The sequence below is a fragment of the Babylonia areolata genome, chromosome 2 (assembly GCF_041734735.1).
Source record: "Babylonia areolata isolate BAREFJ2019XMU chromosome 2, ASM4173473v1, whole genome shotgun sequence".
In the NCBI taxonomy this organism is placed as follows: Eukaryota; Metazoa; Mollusca; class Gastropoda; order Neogastropoda; family Buccinidae; genus Babylonia; species Babylonia areolata.
In genome coordinates this window covers 65,199,688-65,222,585 of record NC_134877.1, presented here as the reverse complement: position 1 = coordinate 65,222,585, position 22,898 = coordinate 65,199,688, and the positions used below count along the sequence as shown (strand labels likewise).

At 46.2% G+C, this 22,898-nt stretch overlaps 1 protein-coding gene and 1 long non-coding RNA gene across 2 annotated transcripts in view; one reads left to right on the top strand and one right to left on the bottom strand.

Moving 5' to 3' along the window:
* LOC143276342 (uncharacterized) overlaps positions 1–22,898 on the top strand; it is a 102,729-nt gene that overhangs the window by 13,407 nt on the left and 66,424 nt on the right. Inside the window, exon 3 of the long non-coding RNA XR_013053570.1 lies at positions 3,381–3,462. This is a non-coding gene — a long non-coding RNA (uncharacterized LOC143276342). The remainder of the gene's footprint in view (positions 1–3,380; positions 3,463–22,898) is intronic.
* The window catches only part of LOC143276326 (terepressin/terephysin-like), an 88,278-nt gene continuing 74,295 nt past the window's right edge, over positions 8,916–22,898 (bottom strand). Inside the window, exons 2-3 of the mRNA XM_076580841.1 lie at positions 12,171–12,378; positions 8,916–9,862 (exon numbers count right to left, since the gene is read on the bottom strand). Coding sequence (XP_076436956.1) covers positions 9,744–9,862; positions 12,171–12,378 — 327 coding nt within the window. The 3' untranslated portion in view covers positions 8,916–9,743. The remainder of the gene's footprint in view (positions 9,863–12,170; positions 12,379–22,898) is intronic.

Below are 22,898 nucleotides of genomic sequence, written 5' to 3'. Positions count from 1 at the left end.
AGACTTGTCAACACTAGGCTTGTCTGGCACCTTGAAAAGTATCAGCTGCTGAGCCCTGAACAGGCGGGCTTCCGCCAACACAGATCAACAGAAGACTAGATCACATTCATCGCTCAAAGCATTGAGGACGCATTCCAAGAAAAGAACACGCTTGCTGTCTGAATTGACATGGAGAAGGCGTTCGACAAAGTCTGGAAGGACGGAATCAGGCTCAAACTATGGCGATGTGGTGTGTCTGGGAGGATGCACACCTGGATCAGCCAGTACCTACACAACCGCCAAGTCCGAGTCAAGATTCAGGGCCAGAAGAGCAAGAAGAAGGTGCTGAGACAGGGAGTACCACAAGGAGGAGTCCTTTCGCCAATGTTGTTCCTCATCTTCATAGATGACCTCGTCAGAGAACTGCCAAGAGGGATCAGAGGAGCGATCTACGCAGATGACCTGGTACTCTGGTGCTCTGAAGAGCACACCACTATAGCACAGGTACACCTCCAGACTGCGCTCAACAAGATCAGCAACTGGACCAAGGAATGGCTTGTCTCTGTCAACTCAGGCAAAACAACCTACACAGTCTTCAGCCTATCCAGCAGGAAGCAAGAAGCGAAGTTGACACTGAACAACCAAAGGCTTGCAGAGGAACCCACACCTACCTACCTGGGAGTGACCTTTGACCGCAGGCTCACTTGGAAACAGCAGAAAACCAGATGCTGTAGCAGGGCCAAGCTGAGACTGGCGATCATGAAGAAACGTGCAGGGACGGACTGGGGGGCTGATGAACGTATCCCAAAAAGACTATACGGGGAGAGTCCGACCTGTAGTTGAGTACGTGACATCAACATGGGCATCAGCTGCAAAGTCTAACCTCGACTATCTCAAGATACAGAACCAAGCTCAGCGTGTCATAACTGGCGCCATGAGATCCACCCCAATCCTGAAGATGGAGGAGACCACTGGGCTACAGTCATTGGAAGACAGAAGGGACACAAAGATCCTCATCCAGGCAGCAAAATTCAAACGCCTTGAAAACCATCCATTGAACAACAGAATGAGCAGACCCACCAAGAGCCGGCTGAAAAGAGGCAGCTTCATCCACCAGTCAAGACGCCTTGAAAGACAAACCCCAGTCTTGATGGAACACGAAGCAAAGCCTATCCCGGCAAATGTCACCCACCCATCTTGGAAGAGGCAGGTGTTCCCACCAGTCGTCACCAGCATTCCCGGAGTGGAGAAGAGAGGAACACAGACAAACACCCAAAGGAAGGCCCTGGCCATGGAATACATCTGCAAGTAGTACCCCCAGGAAGACTGGACCCATGTCTGTACAGATGGCTCCGCCACAGAAGCAATGAGGGATGGTGGAACTGGAATCTTCCTCCGATACAAAGACGGAGATGAAGAAATTGCAGTCCCAACAGGAAAATACTCCAACTTCCGAGCTAAGCGAGAAGCCCTCTGTGAGGCAGCCACAACAGTCTCGCAGAACTCCACAAGAACAACAGGGCAGGTGGTGGTGTTCTCAGACGCTCTCTCTGTACTACAAGCCCTCAAGAACTCCCGCTGCAAAGAACAGAACCATCTCACTTCAGCCCTTATTGCTCTGAGTGCCAGAGTGGAGAAAGTGGTGATACAATGGGTACCAGCACACTGTGGCATCAGAGGCAACGAAAAAGCGGACATTCTGGCAAAAGACGGTACACAGAAGGAGCAGGCCAACAAACTGGTGTCATACGACAATCAAGGCACAGCAAGGAATAAAGTGGCGCCTCCAGCACCCCAAATATAACCCAGAAGACAGATACCATTTGCTGGAACGACGGGAACAGGTCAAGATCTTCCGCCTGAGGACTGGACACAACCGCCTGTTCCACCACATGCACACAAAATTTGGCATTGGACAGAGTGGAGCACTCACCCTCACCCTTGTGGTGAGGGACCAATGACAACCGACCACATCCTTCAAAACTGTAGGACGCATGCAGCATCCAGGAGGAAGTACTGGCCAACACCGACAGCAGTGGAAGCCAAACTGTACGGCACCCTGGAGGAGCTGCGACGGACGGCAGCCTTCATCGAGGACACCGGGCTGCTTATCTAATGGGAGGTGAACGAGGAAGAACTCGAATTTTTCCTGGGTGACAAAAGAAAAAGTGTTTCCTGACACGTTAAAATATGTGTTTGCCGACAGAATGGACAAATTGTTTACTGACAGAATAATCACATTGTGTTTACTGACAGAATGAACACAGTGTTTACTGACCGAATGAATACAGTGTTTACTGACTGAATTAAATTCTTTACTGACCGAATGAACACAGTGTCTACTGGCGGAATGAACACATTGTGTTTACTGACAAAATGGATATATTATTTACTGACAGATTAATCACATTGTGTATACTGACAGAATGAACAGTGTTTACTGACCGAATGAATACAGTGTTTACTAACTGAATGAAATTCTTTACTGACTGAATGAACACTGTTTACTGACCGAATGAACACACTGTTTACTGACCGAATGAACACAGTGTTTACTGACCGAATGAACAGTGTTTAATGACCGAATGAACACTGTGTTTACTGACCGAATGGACACAGTGTTTACTGACTGAATGAACACTGTGTTTACTGACCGAATGAACAGTGTTTAATGACCGAATGAACACTGTGTTTACTGACCGAATGGACACAGTGTTTACTGACTGAATGAACACTGTGTTTACTGACAGAATGAACACAGTGTTTACTGACAGAATGAACACAGTGTTTACTGACAGAATGAACAATGTGTTTACTGACTGAATGAACACTGTGTTTACTGACTGACTGAAATTCTTTACTGACCGAATGAACACATTGTGTTTACTGACAGAATGAACACATTCTTTACTGACCGAATGAACACATTGTGTTTACTGATAGAATGAACGCTGTGTTTACTGACAGAATGGACACATTGTGTTTATTGACACAATGAACACATTGTTTTCTGACAGAATTGACAGTGTTTACTGACAGAATGAACACATTGTTTTTACTGACAGAATGGACAGAGTGTTTACTGACAGAATGGACACATTGTGTTTACTGACAAAATAAATACATTGTGTTTATTGACAGAATGAACACATTATTTACTGACAGAGTGAACACTATTTTTACTGACAGAATGGACACATTGTTTACTGTCAGAATGGAAACATTGTGTTTACTGACAAAATGAACACATTGTTAAAATCCTATTCACTGTCAATAGTAACGTATCAAAAGTTGTATTGATGAGAAGATATGGATGACTGCGACAAGCAGCTGAGTTGTACTAAAAACAGTATGATTATGACTATGGCAAGCAGTTGCAGGTGCTTTTTATTTTCTTTCAGCCAGGTGTATCCGGCATCTGTGTCAGTCCCACAGTCCTTCTGGCAACAGACCGGCCCAGTGTCTGCCATTTTGGACACTAAGGTCAGTCCTTGCCTCTTGTACCGTGTTGTGCTGTTCAGTGCTGTGCTGTGCTGTGCTGTCCTGTGCTGTACTGTTTTGTACTGTACTATGCTAATGTGCCATGTTGTGCTGCACTGTGCTGGTGTGGTGAGCCGTGTTGTGCTGTGCTGTGCTGTGCTGTGCTGTGCTGGTGTGGTGAGCCGTGTTGTGCTGTGCTTTGCTGTGCTGTGCTGGTGTGGTGAGCTGTGCTGTGCTGGTGTGGTGAGCTGTGCTGTGCTGTGCTGGTGTGGTGAGCCGTGCTGTGCTGTGCTGTGCTGTGTTGTGTTGTGCTGTGCTGTGCTGTGTTGTGCTGTGCTGTGCCGTGTCCTCCGCTAAATTTCGCCGCGCTGTAGTTCTATATAGTGTTGTACTGTGTTGCGCTTCATTATGCTGTATTTGTGCCATGTCCTGTGCTGAATTTCGCTGTTCTGTAGTGTTGTGCTGCGCTACCCTTTGCTTTGCTGGTTTGGTATGTGCTGCCACACTTTGACTTTAATGCTGCCTGTCCCTCTGTGTTGTAGTTCACGTTGTATTGTGTCACCGCATTACCTTGTGTGACTATTAGTCTCCGAGAAGTGGCAGTATACTTAGGCCTTAATTCATCCCTCCTGGGGTGCAGGCCTTGAACAAGAGACCTTCACAGTCCCCTGTTCAGCGCCTTGGTCTCTGCCTGACTCCGGGAGAGGCCCATTTCTCTGGTTCCTCCCCTTCTCTTCCGTTTGGGGACCTGTTGGTCGATGGTGTTTTGAAAGAAATGGCAGAATGTCCGCACACACAATTCATGGTGTCGAAACGGGGCGGGGAGGAATACTGAGTTGTGAAATCAGTCACTTGAACACCTGAAGTCGACACTACGTAGTCAGTGTCCTTGATTTGTTTCCAAGATTTAGTTTTCAGTGTTTGACAGAAGAATGTGTTTGGCAGAAGCATTTTTTTTTTTGTTTGCCACCAGTGTCAGATGCAGCGCGCGCGTGCGTGTGTCTTTGTGCTGTGTGGCTGTGTGTGTGTGTGTGTGTGTGTGCTGTGGGTGGGGGTACCCCCACGCACCCCCTAAAAACCCCACTCATCTTCATAAAAAAAAGGTGTACATAAATTTCCACACCGTATTCTTTTCCTTTATGGTCTTTTTATTTCTGCAAAATTATCCTATTTTCATAACCCAGGGCTAAGTGGGTGGACAGGTAGTCCATGTGTCTATCTCAGTGACCAGGTTAACGATTTCGTTTCGTTTCGTTTCGTTTCGTCTGGACCGCAGTCTGAATTCAGTCCCGCCCACACGTGGGCAGAAGGACCTGCATACAGGAACTGTCGTGTTGCACCGGGGGGAAGGTGTGTGGGGAGTTGCAGACTTGGGGAAGGTGTGTGGGGAGTTGCAGACTTGGAAGGTGTGTGGGGAGTTGCAGACTTGGAAGGTGTGTGGGGTGTTGCACCGGGGGGAAGGTGTGTGGGGAGTTGCACCGGGGGGAAGGTGTGTGGGGTGTTGCACCGGGGGGAAGGTGTGTGGGGAGTTGCAGACTGGGGGAAGGTGTGTGGGGAGTTGCAGACTGGGGGAAGGTGTGTGGGGAGTTGCAGACTGGGGGAAGGTGTGTGGGGAGTTGCAGACTGGGGGAAGGTGTGTGGGGAGTTGCAGACTTGGAAGGTGTGTGGGGAGTTGCACCGGGGGGAAGGTGTGTGGGGAGTTGCACACTGGGGGAAGGTGTGTGGGGAGTTGCAGACTTGGGGAAGGTGTGTGGGGAGTTGCAGACTTGGGGAAGGTGTGTGGGGAGTTGCAGACTTGGGGAAGGTGTGTGGGGAGTTGCAGACTTGGAAGGTGTGTGGGGAGTTGCAGACTTGGAAGGTGTGTGGGGAGTTGCACCGGGGGGAAGGTGTGTGGGGAGTTGCAGACTGGAAGAATGTGTGTGGGGAGTTTCACACGGGGGGAAGGGGTGTGGGGAGTTGCACACTGGAGGAATGTGTGTGGGGAGTTGCACACGGGGGTAAGGGGTGTGGGGAGTTGCACACTGGGGGAAGGGGTGTGGGGAGTTGCACACTGGAAGAATGTGTGTGGGGAGTTTCACACGGGGGTAAGGGGTGTGGGGAGTTGCACACTGGGGGAAGGGGTGTGGGGAGTTGCACACTGGAGGAATGTGTGTGGGGAGTTGCAGACTGGGGGAATGTGTGTGGGGAGTTGCACACGGGGGTAAGGGGTGTGGGGAGTTGCACACTGGGGGAAGGGGTGTGGGGAGCAGGTCCGAATGTGTCGTCACCCTTAGTGTCCTCTTGAACCTGTGTTTGACTCTTTATCCCGTTTCTCCAACACACTCGCTGTTCCCGTTTCGCCTGTTCGCCTCCTCCCTCTTTCTGTCTTTGTTTCTATTTCTCTCTCTCTCTAATACACACACACGCGCGCTCGCGTGCGCACGCGCGCTCACACTCACTCACTCATTTACTCACTCAGAATCCAATGAAAAAGGACATAGTTAACACATACACGTGCGCACACCGGCACACACACGCACGCACGCATAGGAACACACATAGCGAGCAACTGAGTATTTGAAGAGGCGAATCGGGCTCACCAGAATGTGACAGGCGAACTGGGATGACACTTCGTGTGGGCGGGAGCACACCACAGCCAAAAAGTTGTGTGAAGAGACGCTTTTAACAAAAGTAATTACCGGTAGGGCAAGTCAGTCGATAGGGCAGTGACAAGTCAGTCAGTCAGTAGGGCAATGACAAGTCAGTCAGTCGGTAGGGCAATGACAAGTCAGTCAGTCGGTAGGGCAATGACAAGTCAGTCGGTAGGGCAATGACAAGTCAGTCAATCGGTAGGCCAGTGACGAGTCAGTCGGTAGGGCAATGACAAGTCAGTCGAGTCGGTAGGGCAATGACAAGTCAGTCAGTCGGTAGGGCAATGACAAGTCAGTCAGTCGGTAGGCCAGTGACGAGTCAGTCGGTAGGGCAATGACAAGTCAGTCAGTCGGTAGGCCAGTGACGAGTCAGTCGATAGGGCAGTGACAAGTCAGTCAGTCAGTAGGGCAATGACAAGTCAGTCGGTGTCTTTGATGAACAAGGAACTGGTGTCAGCATTATGAACAAGGAACTGGTGTCTTTCAGCATGATGAAAAAAGAACCGGTGTCTTTCAGCATGATGAACAAGGAACTGGTGTGTTTCAGCATCATGAACAAGGAACTGGTGTGTCTTTCAGTATGAGGAACAAGGAAATAGTGTCTTTGATGGTGTCTTTGATGAACAAGGAACTGGTATGTCTTTCAGCATGATGAACAAGGAACTGGTGTCTCTTTCAGCATCATGAACAAGGAACTGGTGTCTTTGATGAACAAGGAACTGGTGTCTTTCAGCATGATGAACAAGGAACTGGTGTCTTTGATGAACAAGGAACTGGTGTCTTTGATGAACAAGGAACTGGTGTCTTTCAGCATGATGAACAAGGAACCGGTGTCTTTGAACAAGGAACTGGTGTCTTTGATGAACAAGGAACTGGTGTCTTTCAGCATGATGAACAAGGAACTGGTGTCTTTGATGAACAAGGAACTGGTGTCTTTCAGCATGATGAACAAGGAACTGGTGTCTTTCAGCATGATGAACAAGGAACTGGTGTCTTTGATGAACAAGGAACTGGTGTCTTTGATGAACAAGGAACTGGTGTCTTTCAGCATGATGAACAAGGAACTGGTGTCTTTGGTGAACAAGGAACTAGTGTCTTTGAACAAGGAACTGGTGTCTTTCAGCATGATGAACAAGGAACTGGTTTGTCTTTCAGAATGATGAACAAGGAATTAGTGTCTTTGATGAACAAGGAACTGGTGTCTTTCAGCATGATGAACAAGGAACTGGTGTCTCTGATGAACAAGGAACTGGTGTCTCTTTCAGTATGATGAACAAGGAACTGGTGTCTTTCAGTATGATGAACAAGAAACTGGTGTGTCTTTCAGTGTGATGAACAAGGAACTTGTATCTTTCAGCATGATGAACAAGGAACTGGTGTGTCTTTCAGCATCATGAACAAGGAACTGGTGTCTCTTTCAGCATGATGAACAAGGAACTGGTGTCTTTCAGTATGATGAACACGAAACTGGTGTGTCTTTCAGTGTGATGAACAAGGAACTTGTATCTTTCAGCATGATGAACAAGGAACTGGTGTCTTTCAGTATGATGAACAAGGAACTGGTGTCTCTTTCAGTGTGATGAACAAGGAACTGGTGTATCTTTCAGCATGATGAACAAGGAACTGGTGTCTTTCAGTGTGATGAACAAGGGTACGCACTGGACACACAGTGCAGTTTGTCGTGTGTTGTCTTGTGATGGTGCGCGAGGAATTTTGTTTAATGTCCTGTCACACATATCGGTGATTGAAGACATTTTGTTTAAGTACTTATGAATACATTTGAGTATTATCGGTTAGAAGGGGTGGGAGATGTGAATGAATGGAGGGTTGGGGGAAACTGGGCAAATGAGGGTTAAATGAGGGTGAAATTTGGGGGAAAAAATCTAAATACAATTACAGGAAATTACTTAAAGGACTTCGTAAAAGAGAAGTCGTTAAAATGACAAGCGAAACAACTGATAATGAATGCAAAAAGTCAAAAACATCAACGTTCTCAATTACTTGTGAAGACACACTTTCGTGTACTAAGGTTTCATCAAGCTACAGTCAAAAATCATATGCTTAATTGTCAGGTTACTAAAGCATATGCACTTGACATTAGAACAATACTTGGTCCGTAATGAATTTGATCATAGTCGAGAGCTAAACTAAGAATTGGTCTGCGAATCGGACCAAAGTCTGAGAGAGTCAACTGACGAGGTTTTAGACTTGAATTCAATCACCTATAAAAGCCTCTTTCTAGTATATTGCTTATTGTATGACAATGAGCAATAATTTATACTTTTATACTATCTATATGATTATTTGCTCCCGTTTTTGCTGCCCTGTCTGCTTGGTCGTTATAAAGGATGGTGATGAACAAGGAACTGGTGATGGTGCCTCTATGGCGTAGTGAGTAGCATCTCATGGGCTGAATGATTGCTGATGGATGTCAAGCTGCAGCACGTTGATGAAAATTCTTACCACTGGAGCTTTCTTTTTTCTGAGACGTTTTTCGACATTGTTGTGGAGTGTGTGTGTGTGTGTGTGTGTGTGTGTGTGTGTGTGTGTGTGTGTGTGTTTGAGTGCGTATTTGTGCGTGCGTGTGTGTGTGACGTCGATGAAAATTCTTGCCACTGGAGGTTTTCTTTGTCTGAGACGTTTGTTGACCTTGTTGTGGATAGTCTTTTCTTCGCGCGCGCGCGCGCCCGTGAGAGAGAGAGAGAGAGAGAGAGGGGGGGGGGGGGGCGGAGAGGGAGAGATGTTCACGGCACCTACATCAAAGACCAGTCATTCAAGCACGCCCCTTGTCACATACACCGGACAGATCAACCACACGCTGGAACGGCTGTTTAACATGGCGTTTTATTATTCATGTGATGCTCTGCTTTATATCGTAAAATGCAAGCTCATCATTGAGTAATCATCTCCTGGACAGCACTCACGTAGTTTTAAGACAAGATCAGAAACATGCTCATTTCATTTCGATCATAGCGAAGAAGCTTCGTACAAACCACGGTACACTGTGGCAACTTACAAGCAAAGCGAGTGTCTTGCCAGCGACGACTGTTCTTGTGGAATGTTTTCGCAGTTGCTCTTCTTCTTGTCTGCATTGGAGTAGATTGCTGGTGTTGCTGGAACGAACTGAACTCAGTCCGCAATATTTACATGCTACGCCATTTTAGGTAGTTGACACAATAAATGAGGAATGCATTTTAAAACTTCAAGAACCTTTTTCCACCCCATCCTTTATACATGTAAAAAAGAAAAGAAAAATACTGCATGCACTAAATATTTTGATTGATAGCATTTCCCGCTTGTAACACAGAGAGGTGGTAGTAGTTGGGTGGGTGGGGGTGTTAATAAAACGTCAATAGTTATGGGTTTGAAATAGTTGGAAATACTAGTAACTAGGAAGGAAACATATTGTGTTCAAAGGTCACTGAAATTTCTCCGGTCGAAAGTAAACCTTGTATCCTTTATTTTTCCGCTCTGTCATTTATTTCCAGTATGTGGAACGAAGTCAATTTTCCGCGCGGCACAACACCAAAACATTTTGATAACTCTTTTGTGTGTGTGTGTGTGTGTGTGTGTGTGTGTGTGTTTGTGTGTGTGTGTGTGTGTGTGTGTGTGTGACGTGGCGCGGCACGTGATCCCTCAGCAGCGTGTGATTGGTCAGTCGTACTGACGGTTGACCAAGAGGCGACGGATGAGTGAGAGCAGCTCGTGCCGCGTGGACTTGGAGTCCTGGTCGTCACTGTTCACCTTGCACAGCGAGTTGTACGAGCATGCGTCTGCAACACACACACACACCACACACACACACACACACCACACACACACACACACACACACCCCACTTGTCAGTGTAATGGTGTATTATCATTACCATCACCATGGTCGTCATCATCGTCGTCATCGTTATCTTTGTCGTTGTCGTCATCATTATCGTCGATCCGTCGTCGTCGTCGTCGTCATCGCTATCATTGTCGTCGTCATCATAATATAATCCCATCATCGTAATTGTTGTCGTCGTAATCAGTATCATCATTGTCATTATGATCATGATTATTAGCATTGCTGTTTATATATATATATATATATATATATATATATATATATATATATATATATATATATATATATATATATATAATAGTGTGATGATGATAATAATAACAATGATAACAACAACAATAATGATGATAGTTGTAGTTGTTGTTGTTGTTGTGGTCGTCGTCGTCGTCATTTTAATAGTAATTCAAACACTTGCAGACAAACAACAAATCACCAAAAAACCTGTGGTGTACTGTGGTGACGCACTGTGTCTCCCGGGGAGAGCAGCTCGGATTTCACATGGATGAAGTTGTTAGTACATACACATCTTGCCCCCCCTCCCTCCCTGAAGCTCTTAGTAACACCGAAGCTGTGTCTCTACCGTGTGTTGTGGTACCGGAGATATCCTGTACTCAGACAGTAGGTAGACAGAAAAATTAACGACTTCGGAGAAGTTTCAAACAGAAAGAACAAGTTCTTGAACCATAATTATTCGTGTGTGGTGAGGGTTTTGGGTTTGGAGGTTGTGGAACTTTCAGTATGAAACACACACACGCGTAAGCACACGTACGCACACACACACACACACATTTCATCTGTCTCTCTACATATCTATTTATCGTAGATAGATAGGTAGATATATAAATATAACTAGTCTGAAAGAGAACACGAAGAGTTGACGAAGTACGTGAAGGGAGTGGTACATAGGGGGAGGGGGGGTATAACGGAACAAGGAAGTAGGCGATTTCAAAGTCGAGAATACGAGAATATAAAACTCCAATGATATGATGTAGATGGTTTTGATTCAGTATAATAATTCGTTCGTACGAAAGAAGCTTTATGAAAGGCGATGATACTGATTCTCGATCGTGCTTCATGTAATTGACACCGAAATACGAGTCTGTTGTGGGTGTTTGCAGCCTAAAGGGGTTGCCAAGCCATCTTGGTTTTAGCCTGTTGATGGCGATGCCTTGCCAGTTTTCTGAAAGTACTGACGGATACAGAACTGTTGTTCAGCACTATGTGAAATCACAAGTACTCACACACTTTTCAGTGTTACAATACTCGAAATGTGGTTGTCATTCTTGTATTGCCATTCTTATTATGACACATATCGCTGGGGTAGAAAAATAAGGAAAGATCGACCTGTAGTTGTCCACTGTTGTTTAACCCTACGTGACATTCATTGTTGGAGTAGAAAAAAAGAGTAAAGACTGTTCATCATTGGAGTGGAAAGAAAGTTATGGTTTGATTTGATTGATTTTGTTTTAAGAAAGTAAAGGGCTTCCTTCCAGAGTACACCAGACAGATAGACAAACCCGACGTGCAAGCGGGGCCAGGAACCATTGATCAGAACAGATACTTCTTGATTCCTCCTTCCCGGTGAAGAAAACGGATTTATAAACATCTCTTTGAAAGAAAACATTTAGTGGTGTGATGCTTTGCGCAGGGCGCAAGTTTTGTAATCTGTGGTATACGTGTTTGTATGTTTAGAATCAGAATCATTTTATTATCTCAGGTAGTGAAATCATTCCACTGACTTTTTTTTTTAATATATATTATTAACCAATGTGGTATTTGTTTCATTTCATATAGCTGTGTTTTTTTTAATGTATTTTTTCATGCGTGATAATGAAGTACACTTGACTCAAGCTGACTTCATGTGGTGCTGCACTTTGCATTCCCCGCCCCATCATCAGTTCACATGGACATACAGATACAGACTGTTGTGTTTGAGAGACAGCCACTGCAAATAACCGATTGATGGAAATGAATACCTACATAGCCCCTGTCCGCGGTCACAGACCAACCGCTAAGCGCTTTACAAACAGTAGTTTGTACTATAGGCTGGCCACTTGGGGGAGAGCCGACTGAGAGCTGCCTTTAGGCGCTCGTCATTCGTTTCCTGTGTCATTCAGTCAGGCTCCAGTCACGCACGTACACAACAACAGCAACAACAGACGTTCGATGGACAACCAGATGGAGAAACAAGTCATCGAATCTGACTCTTCAGGCCAGTATGTGCTGCTCTCAGCACTCACTCACCTTCCACACAGCAGATACCGTCCGCCACGCAGTTGCCCGTGTTATCCATGCCACAGTGGCGGCCGCTGACCACACAGGGGGCGGCACTCTCGTTCTCTTTCTGGCACGCTTCCGCTTCCGCCGTTCCCATCAGGCACCCGATTTCCGGTCCGCAGCAGATCTCGGGCCCCACACACTGACCCACTCCGCCCGGCCCGCAGGACATGCACTGAAACAGGTTCAGGGTGTGCACGGTGCGTGAAAACAAACCGGGAATCAATAGCAAAACAATAGATGAATCACGCACACGCACACGCTCACACACACACGCTCTCTCTCTCACACACATACACGCACACATATGCACGCACGCACGCACTCATACACATACACTCACATACACGCACGCACGCACGCACACCCACACTTACACTCAGACTCATCCCCCAAACACACACACACGCACATACACATCTACAGGCAGTAAGGAATATTATGTTTGATTTCTTCCCGTTTGTGCAAACTGGAAAAGCATCCTTGATCATTTCATGGATTGAACAGTTTCACGGCATGGCTTCACACAGCACAAAAGACCGAAACGCACACATACACATATGCACAACTCTCTCTCCAATGGATGGTCATTATGATGTCTGTTTTTTTTCTCCTTTTTATTGTATTCAGTCGTTGTGGTGTATCGTGGTTCATCGTATTTACTTATTATTTTTTGTACCCCCGCCCCTCCTCCCACACCTCCCTTTGTCAAAATGGTTGTAAATGCTTTTGACAATAAATCATCATGTCATGTCATGTCATCTCTCTCTCTCTCTCCCTCTCTGTCTGTCTGCCTCTCTCTTTGTGTCTCCCTCTCTCTGACACAGTTTCAAATGCTGTTCAGGCATAGTTTCATAGCAAATGTTCAACTTGAAAGTCTGAATTAAAAAAAAAAAAAAAAAAAAAAGAATCCCGCCGGAAACATTTTGCTTCAGCTTAAGGACGTTTCCAAATACCACGGTAGATGCTTATAGCAGCTCGTGTATTGGTCAACACATGACCATAAATTACAGAAAACAATTATTGTGGTTGAGCGTCAGAAAACGTCTTGCAGACAATAGATCATTTTTGAAGTGTTAGATTCCTTTCTGTCCTGTCAAAGTCAACACTGCGATGAATTATATTTCAATACGGTTCTTTCGCAGTGGTGAGTGTTTGAAATTGCTTCGAACTCAGAAATAAAAAGGGTAGCAAATTTCAGTTTTAGTATTTTATGGGGCAGCGTTAATTCCCTTTCTTCCCTATCCGGTCGTAAAAGTCGGGGGGAGAGAGAGGGCGAGAGGACGGAAGGGGTGCACGGGTAAGGACTCAATCCAAACGCGGTATGCTGTCCTCCTGAAGAGCTGTCAGACATCAGGGTTGTGAAAGTTTGAATGACCCACCTCACTGCAGGTTTCACGTATCGCCCCCCCCCCACCCCCTCCCTCCCTCCCCTCCCGCTACCTAACTGTCACTCTAAAACACTAGTGGCCTGATATCTTGGAGGGAAAAAAAAGGAAGTAAATCCGGTTCACAGTGTCAACAGTCTCTCTGTTAAGGAAAAAGAAGCAGCAGCAAAGAACATCAAATTGATTCGTTGCACGGAAAAGGACGGCAGATTTATGTTATATTTCTCGTTTGACACAAAGTCGACGCTCCCTGTGAGTCTGAAGGACTTATTTCCTGTCGTGGAGACAACAGAGATTCTGCGGTGCTGCCGGTCTCTGGCTGGGGTTGTGTCCCCTCTTCGCCCCAGGTGTGGGTGGCTCGTGGTCTTTGTTTTACTGGTTGTGTGACTGATGACTTTTCCTCCACCTTACGTCACACCACTCCGCTGATAGCTGTGTGTGTGTGTGTGTGTGTGTGTGTGTGTGTGTGTGTGTATTCTCAAGACTTCCTGCACACGTCCAACCCCTCATCGCCTCTCTGCATCTGTGTGTGTTCTAAAATGAATGAATGCGTAAGTGTCTCAACTACCTTGTTGCGAACACAAAATGAACAGAGGGAGAAAAAAAAGAAAAAGGAAGGAAGAAAGATGGAAGAAAAAACAAAACAAAAAACCAAAGCTGGACAACGACGGACAAGCACCCATAGAAAGATTACATGTGCACACGTCCAGGTTTCCGTGCACGGTGGAACCCGTTTCGGTCCTTGTCGTTTTCTCGGTCGGGGTGTCGTACTTAGAGCAGCCACCTCACTGCGATCTCTTGAGACTCGGCCTTGGACCAGGAGATTTACCCCCGAAAGCGGAGTATGGCTGCCTACATGGCGGGGTAAAAACGGTCATACACGTAAAAGCCCACTCGTGTATATACGAGTGAACGTGGGAGTTGCAGCCCACGAACGAAGAAGAAGAAGAAGGTCCTTGTCGTTGGTGGGTTCCTGTGTTCCATGTCACTTCACAGTCCTTTGACATCACGGTGCATGTCATGCTTTTCATCTGTCGTCATTTCTGTTACTAGAAAGCAAATAAGATAGCAAACAAACAACAACACACAACAACAAAAGACACACACACAAAAAACGGGGTATAACGGTTGAGAAGCCATCTTAGACCGGGTCTGTTATATATGCGTATGGTGTTTACATGTCTTGTTGTTGTCGTTGTTGATGATGTTGTTGTTCCTCCTCCTCCTCCTCCTCCTCATTTACTCTACGAGTCATTAGAGCGCCGCACAGATGAACTGTTCACCAGATTCCTCCAGGTCTGTCGGTTGTGTGTCAAAGCCTGGGTCTCAGCATAAGGTTTTCTTGTCCATTCTGCAGTGTTGTCAGTCATCGTTTGTTCTATCTTCCCTTCCGTCTCCCTCAACAGTTCCCAGGAAGACTGTTTTAGCGAAGCAATATTTATGTATGGATGAAATAAACGAAAAAAGTTCTGTGATTTTTTTGGTGGATATTTTTCTTCGGAATTTACATCGCTGTTCTAGTCCGCTGTGGTTGCGGAGGATTTCAGATTTGAACGTACACGGCTGATTTTCTTCCCTTTTCATCCGCTCTTTCTTATCCATTCCCCCACCCCTCTCCCCTCCCACACAGTGCCGGATATTGTGGAAGACTGAGAATTCTCATGAAAATAGATGATAATATCTCTGACGATGGTGATGATAATTATTTGTTCTTTTTGTTTTATTATAATGATAAAAATATGATAATGATAATAATAATAATGATGATGATGATAATGATATTGATGCTGATTATGGTAGTAATAATAATAATGATAAGTAATGATGATGGTATTAGTTGCTGTTTTTATAATCTTTGTCGGTGAAGACAGTACGATCCGCTACAGATCGATCCAGAGTGAAGCCGGGGAGTCAGTTCCCCCGCTCGGGAAGGGATCAGCGGGGATTCATCAGGCGGGGGTCGTGGTTCCTGTCCTCAGCCAATCGCGGCAGACGGAGGGGATACAGTTGTAACCCTTGTCTCTGCCGATGGTTCTTGGTGTTCCACGTTCAGGCGTGCACTGTTTCAGATCAGTTATTCACCCCTCGCTGGTGTTGTGTGGTGACACGAGGAACTGTTGTTGTTGGCTTCCTTGTATGTTCGTTGACTTTTTTCAGCCACCCCCGTCTCTGATGAGAAGGGTGTTGGATAGATACTGGGAGCAAAGCTGAATACACGATGTTGTAACGATGATGATGATGATTTGAAGTAGTCACCTTTCCGTGGTAGAACATGCTCGGCTACACTTTTCAGTGAAGAAATAACGACGTGTAAACATTAAAATGGCGGCTTACTTGCATAACCGTGCACGGACACTCAACCAAACTCTCGAAACACTAACTGCGTGGATACACACGTAATAGTATCAGTATCAGTAGCTCAAGGAGGCGTCACTGCGTTCGGACAAATCCATATACGCTACACCACATCTGCCAAGCAGATGCCTGACCAGCAGCGTAACCCAACGTAACCAATGCAAGAACAGACGGTAAGAGGACATTACCAATGAAAGAACAGACAATTAGAGGACCATACCAATACAAAAATAAACAGCAATGGGACATGTATCATTCAAGATCGCTAGCAAGAAGGCACACTGACGCAGAACTTCCCCAGAAAGATGGAATGTTACCTGTAACTGAAACCACCGCCCCAAGGAACCGTACCCCATCTCCGCCATCAACCCCCCCCCCCTTCCCACTACACATCCCATCTCCCCCCCCCCAATCCCCCCACCCCTCCCTACCCCACACGCGCATTCACCAGATGGGGAAAAGTTTGAACGACACAAACGAGGTGAACATAGAACGTCATGTCGTCTCGTATGTGAATATCAAGCGGCGTTACAGTGTGCTGCCACCAGCTGATTAAATCTGCTGTGTGTGCATGTAGTTCGACTGCTTGTTCTTTTTTTCCGTCAGAAGTTTTGCCTTGGAAATTTTCTTCCTCTGTGTATGTTTGTCTTGACTTTACATGAATGCGCGTACAGGCACGTGTGTGTGTGTGTGTGTGTGTGTGTGTGTGTGTGTGTGTGTGTGTGTGTGTGTGTGTGTGTGTGTGTGTGTGTGTGTGTGTGCGTGTGTGTGTGCGTGCGTGCGTGCGTGCGTGCGCGCGCGCGCGTGCGAGTGAAGTACAATATTCAACTGGAGTGCCGATTTTAGAGGAAAAAGTCCCAATAACAACTTGCAGAGAAATGCTGAAAAGAGGAGGAGGCTTCCAATTATTGTACTGAATACACAGGGTACATCAATACAGCCATGGTGATTACACTGGACAGATGAATAGCCTGCGGAAAATAGAACTAAGAAATGAGTCCGTCAGATATGACAGCATTGAAGGGCAGAGAGAGAGAGAGAGAGAGAGAGAGAGAGAGAACTCGAATGTTTTCAATCATACACTCACAAAAAAAAAAAAAAGAATGGGAAAACAGAACAAAAAGAACATGATGGTGGAGGAGGAGGAGGAGGAGGAGGAGAGAGAGAGAGAGAGAGAGGGGGAGGGAGGGAGGAAGGAGGAATTTTGTTTACTGTCCCGTCACACATATCGGTGAGAGAGAGAGATGGAGGGGAGGAGAGGGTGTTGGCCTTAGCATTCGTAGACGAATTAAGCATATCCAGTTCCGTTCTCTTCGATTTTTCTTTGGAGGCCTGAACTCCCTCTTCAAACTAAGTATTGATTGTCCATGGGATTTTAATTAACCAGTACCGTACGCAAAGAATACTGGGTGCTGTGGTTTTGCTGCCTGCGATGATGTGTATATCCATACTTTGTCATTTTGCCAGGGGTTTGGGGGTGGGCGGGGTTTGTAGACGAACATGTATTGAAAATAGGCTATTAGCTGTTCATATGGAACTCTTGGAATGAATGCGAAAATATCATATATATGACGGGTGTGTCTGCATGAGTGTGTGTGTGTGTGTGCGTGTGTGTGCGTGTGTGTGTGTGTGTGTGTGTGTTGTGTGTGTGTGTGTGTGTGTGTGTAAAAGATGTAATGAACATTTGTTCATACGTTCAGCTGTTCTGTGCGGAACGTACAGATTTCGTTTGCAGAGCTGGTATCTTGTTCCACAAAAATGGAGACAATTTCATTCCCTCCGTCATCCGTTCTGTCTGCACCTCCTGCCTCCCCCCTTTCCTCCCTGCAGTCTTCCTCTACTGATCCACACCGCCTTCCAGCACACACACACACACACACACACACACACACACACAACGCACGCACGCACGCACACACAAACACACACACACACGCGCGCACGCACGCACGCACGCATGCACGCACACTGACAACATGACAGCGTTGTCTCTTGGCCTGTCCCACACCCCAAAAAACAAGTTTTGTCTGTGACTTGAAGGCAGCAATGGACATCAGCGGCCTGTTATTCTGGTGGAGAGCTGTCCACCCTGATCTTTGGCCAACTTGATTGGCCGGGACTGCGGGCAGACAGGAAGTGGGTGGATTGGGTGAAAGACCGGAGGGTGCGCGGTCCACAGATAGATCAGATACCCCGGGGCAGAGAGGCTGAGAGGCAGACAATGACGGCAGACCGAGTCCAATTGGACCTTGATGCTGAGGCCAGTCGGAAGCCAATGGAGAAAATCAAAAGGCTAAGTGAGAACAGACGTGTCCAGCCCATTGAGGTTCAAACCTGTCTGCGGGGTTGTAATGGGTTGATGATGGTCTCTCTCTCTCTCTTTTCTTTCTTTTTTCTCGTTGTTGAAGTGTCTAGCACTGCCGTAGAAGGTGTTCCAATGCAACAGGAAAGAGACTTAAAAGAGAAAACGGGTGGTACTGGGGAGACGGAAGACTGGACAGCAAATAAAGGCCGACTCATCGCCAGTCCTGTGTCCTGACTGTATTCAGGCTTTGTTAAAAGAGTGAGTTGGCGACGCTTTGAAAGCTTCAGGAAAGATGCCTGAAGTGGGAGGCGTGTTGGTGACTTGGTCCAGAGAAGAACAAAAGCCTTCAATTACCAGTGCCTTTGACAAGAAAAGGACGAGCATGGAAGGCGTAAAGACGGCCGGATCTTCTGAAGCACGCTTTGTCATCGCACATCAAAATTCCGACCAGAACTAAAATACCCAAGTATGGTGTTGCACATGCTTAGAATCCCAGTCACGTGTGACTTTTTATGACTTCTGCTGGAAGAAAATAGAAGAGCATTGAGGGCACGAAAACAAAAGTTGGATGTCGAGAACATTATGTTTGCAGGAAGAACTTTAGAATAAATCACAGACGTCTGGTACAGTGGATGAATGCATAAAACCTCACACAGACAGATGGTATTACAAAGCATTCAGAAAGTAATCTAGTGATATAAGTACACAAAAGTTATAGCCCATAAGGAGGCAACAAGTAACATTCAATTCGGAAAGAAGAAATATATATCCATGGAATTTAAACATCAAACCAATAATTCCTTCTCGTCTGTTTCTTTATCTGTTCTTTTCCGCGTTTTCTCTGCAGTTTATTTACATGAACAACATACTCATAAAAAAATTGTAAAAAAAGAAAATGAAAAAAAAGAATAGTGCAGGTACCTCCCCATGTCTGTCTGTGTGTCTGTCTGTCTTGTCTCCTTCTCCCCGTTCCCTCACCCACCTGTGCGCGCGCGACTGTGTGGATGTGTGTGCGCGTGTGTGGACGATAAAATGTGTGTTATCAATAACGGTAATATTGTGGTTGACAGAATCAGTTCAAACATGCACGCACATAGCACAGTTCCTTTACCACTCACCATTCTTTTCACATGCAGTGGGTTCTCGAGATGTTCTTTGTGTGCGTGCGTGCGTGCGTGCGTGCTTTTTTTTGTGTGTGTGTGTGTGTGTGTGTGTGTGTGTGTGTGTGTGTGTGTGCTGCACATGCCTTCATCATTGGCCAAAAAAAGAAAAAAAGTTGTTTCTTTTCTTTTTTTCCACATCATATTTTTCCTTTAGAGCAGAGTAACAATCTACGTATTGTTATTATATTGGCGACAAAATCATGAAATAGAAATATATACTGATTTTATCGAAGAAATAAATAAGCTAATGATCTGCAACAGAAGACGAGGAAATGAAGATTGAATAGAATCTGCCCCCAAGTGTGATGGTCCGTCTGTCGGAACACCCTGGAGGTGTTCTGTCCTTGTCACTTCTTGCACACTTGGTCTCCGACCGAGGATGGGCGCTGTATACGATTCGTATCAATCAGTCAATCAATCACACTCGCACTGCTGTCCTTGGACTTTTCGAGCGTTGAGTTTTACCCCCTATGAGCATCCAGATGCCCGTGAGTTCAAACTGTGCAGGTCTTGGTTCTGTGAAGGTTGCGTTGTTGGAGGGTGTGAGTCCTGGACGCACGTGTGTCCGTCTGTCAGGTCCTTCTGGTGTATCAAGGGGGAGCACCAGTGTCCTGCTAATGACAGGTTGTTTTTCTAGTCATCCTCCTCCCCCTCACCCCGACACTTTGGTGGTTTGTTGGTGTAGTACACGTGTATAATTTTTCTGTCAAGTCCAAGATTTCCATTTTCAGTCTGTACAATTTCAAAGTTTTGTTTTGTTTTTTTGTTTCAGTCTGCAGTAAAGGTTGCTCTGAAATGTCTGGGCTGGTGAGACAGTCTACGTGTTTCTCCAGTTTGGGCCAGACGTTGTGAATTCAATTTCGTCAAGTCGTCATTGATCAATTCATAATTCGCCACCTCCTCCTCCTGTCCCATTCGTCACCTTTTATTGTTATTTTCTTTTTACCCAAATCCAATTTGTTTTGGCCGGAATATAGTTTGTCATTCCACACTGTTATTTGGAGGAGGAAGTTAGAGATCTTCTATTGAATTACGGTGATTTGGGTTTGCGTAAAAAATAAAAGAGAAAAGATGAAGGATAGGAACGGGAATGGGATTATGAAAAAGAAGTTTTCACAGAATGAAACGCAAACTCCAGAACAAACTTTAACGACAGGAAATGGAGAGAGTGAGTCGGAAGGAAGGGAAAGAGATGTACACACACACACACAGACACACACAGACACACACACACACACACACACACACACACACACACACACACACACACACACACACACACACACACACACACACACAGAACTACTGAGGGTGTGCTCATTCGCTGAGCTGTGTTGCAGGAAAATAGATCTTTACCTTCTGCAGTGTAGGCGAAATACGGGAATTTGAACTTAGGCCTTCCTCACGAACGTGCAAAATTCTGGCATCTTTAATGTATGGCTGCTTCTGATTTGATGTTTAAATCAAGTAATACAGTACCCACTTGATGTGCCCTTTTTACCCTGACATGAGCAGCTCATTGGGAACGGGCTTCGTGCGTGCGTGCGTGTGTGCGCGCGCGCGCTTTGTGTGTGTGTGTGTGTGTGTGTGTGTGTGTGTGTGTGTTCGTCCTTTAGTTTAGCGTCTTTTCACTATCAGTCATATTGGACGGTGTGTGTGCGCGCGCGCACGCGCGCGCGCGTGTTTGTGTGTGTGTGTGTGTGTGTGTGTGTGTGTGTGTGTGTTTTGGTAATTAATTCAACGTCTGTTCACTAAAGTGTGTGTGTGTGTGTGTGTGCGTGAGGTAGTGCGCGTGTATAAGGTTTACCCCGTTTGTCAGTATGTCTTGTTCAGGGCCGAAACAAAACTGCGGTGACAAACATGGATGAATAATAACGTCACCTCTTGGCTTGCCATCATGGTAGTTAAAACACTTAATACTTCTTTTTTTTTCAAATCAAATGTTAAAAACACGAAAATCTGTCTTTGTTATTAACGTGTTTGAATTGGTGTATATGCTAACTATATGCTCATGATCATTGTGAATTGGCTTATTGTTTAACAGTCTCTGAAACCATCATTGGCCGTGGCGTAAGCATGACTCTCTGACAGTCTTTCCCTCTCTCAGTCAGTCAGTCTATCTGTCACACACACACACACACACACACACACACACACATATATATATATGTATATATATAACTCTCTCTCTCTCTCTCTCTCTCTCTATATATATATATATATATGTGTGTGTGTGTGTGTGTGTGTGTGTGTCCCTTTGTTTTCCTCAAACACAAACATCACAAACTTCCCTTTGTCCCCACCCTCCTCTTTCGTCTCTAGTCTCACCACCTCCTCCTTCATCTTCACCCACCCTCCCCCTCCACACACGAAAACCGCCCACCCCTCCCCCTCCCCCTCCCCCGCCTCGTCCTGTCCAGTGTCAGGAGAGTGGAAGGGGTTTGTGATGCGTTTTAAAAGTGATCAATGGAAAGCTGATGGCCGCGCTCTGTGGCCCCGTGAAGGTGTGTCAGGCGCCGGTCGTTTCACCATTCATTGGGGCCGGCACGGGAAGCCGGACAGCCGTATGCACAGCCATGGACAGCCCGTGACATCACGGGAGCGGAAAGATTAAGGACGGCGTGAAGAGTATGAATGAAGGTGGGGGGTGGGGGTGGGGGGTGGGCGGAGTGAGGTGAGGTGAGGTTTGGTGGAGGGGGTGGGGGGGGGGGTGGGGGGGATGGAGGCTGGACCATCCCCGTGTGTCGCAAGTCAATCGGAAAGAGTTTTGAATGGGAGACACTCGGGATTTTTATTTTGAGGGGGAGGGGGTGACGGAGAGTAAGATGGGGGAGGGACAGAGAGAGGGAGGGAGGGAGGGAGGGAGGTGAGGTGCATGAAACAACAGCAGCAGACAGACCACCACCACTTGTAACGTCAACAACAGGAAGTCGTGGTGCAGAGAATTATGTTTGTAACTCTCGTACGTGCTGAGTGACGGGGATGTTTATTTTTAAGACAAGCGCGGAAGCAGTCTAGCTGACCATGACAGACCGGACAAGTAGCCCACTGCCCTACGAGCCGCGTGCGTGTTCGCACGAAGAGGGTTCAAGCACAAGCAGGACTGCACATGTTGATCTTGCAGATCGGAAAAATCTCCACCCTTAACCCATCATTTTCGACGGGAATCGAACCCAGGAAAGTCAGGCGAGAATCCAACGCTCTAACCGTCGCAGGCTGGATTGACAGGGAACAGGGTAAACTGCTACTGGGTAAATCTAGACTTCGCTTTTACACCTAAACCTAGATTTGACTGGACTATTCATGAAAAGGATTGGAAGCTTCAGACAATAAGACCTGAATGCTTAGACAAAAAGATACGGAACTTTTGCCATTGATTCTGAACGGGGCCGGACACGCAGAGGATGATGGATATATGTCCAACTTGAAGCATACTGCCTGAATTTTACAAAGACCAAGGAAGCAATAGGAGGACAGTGAAGCA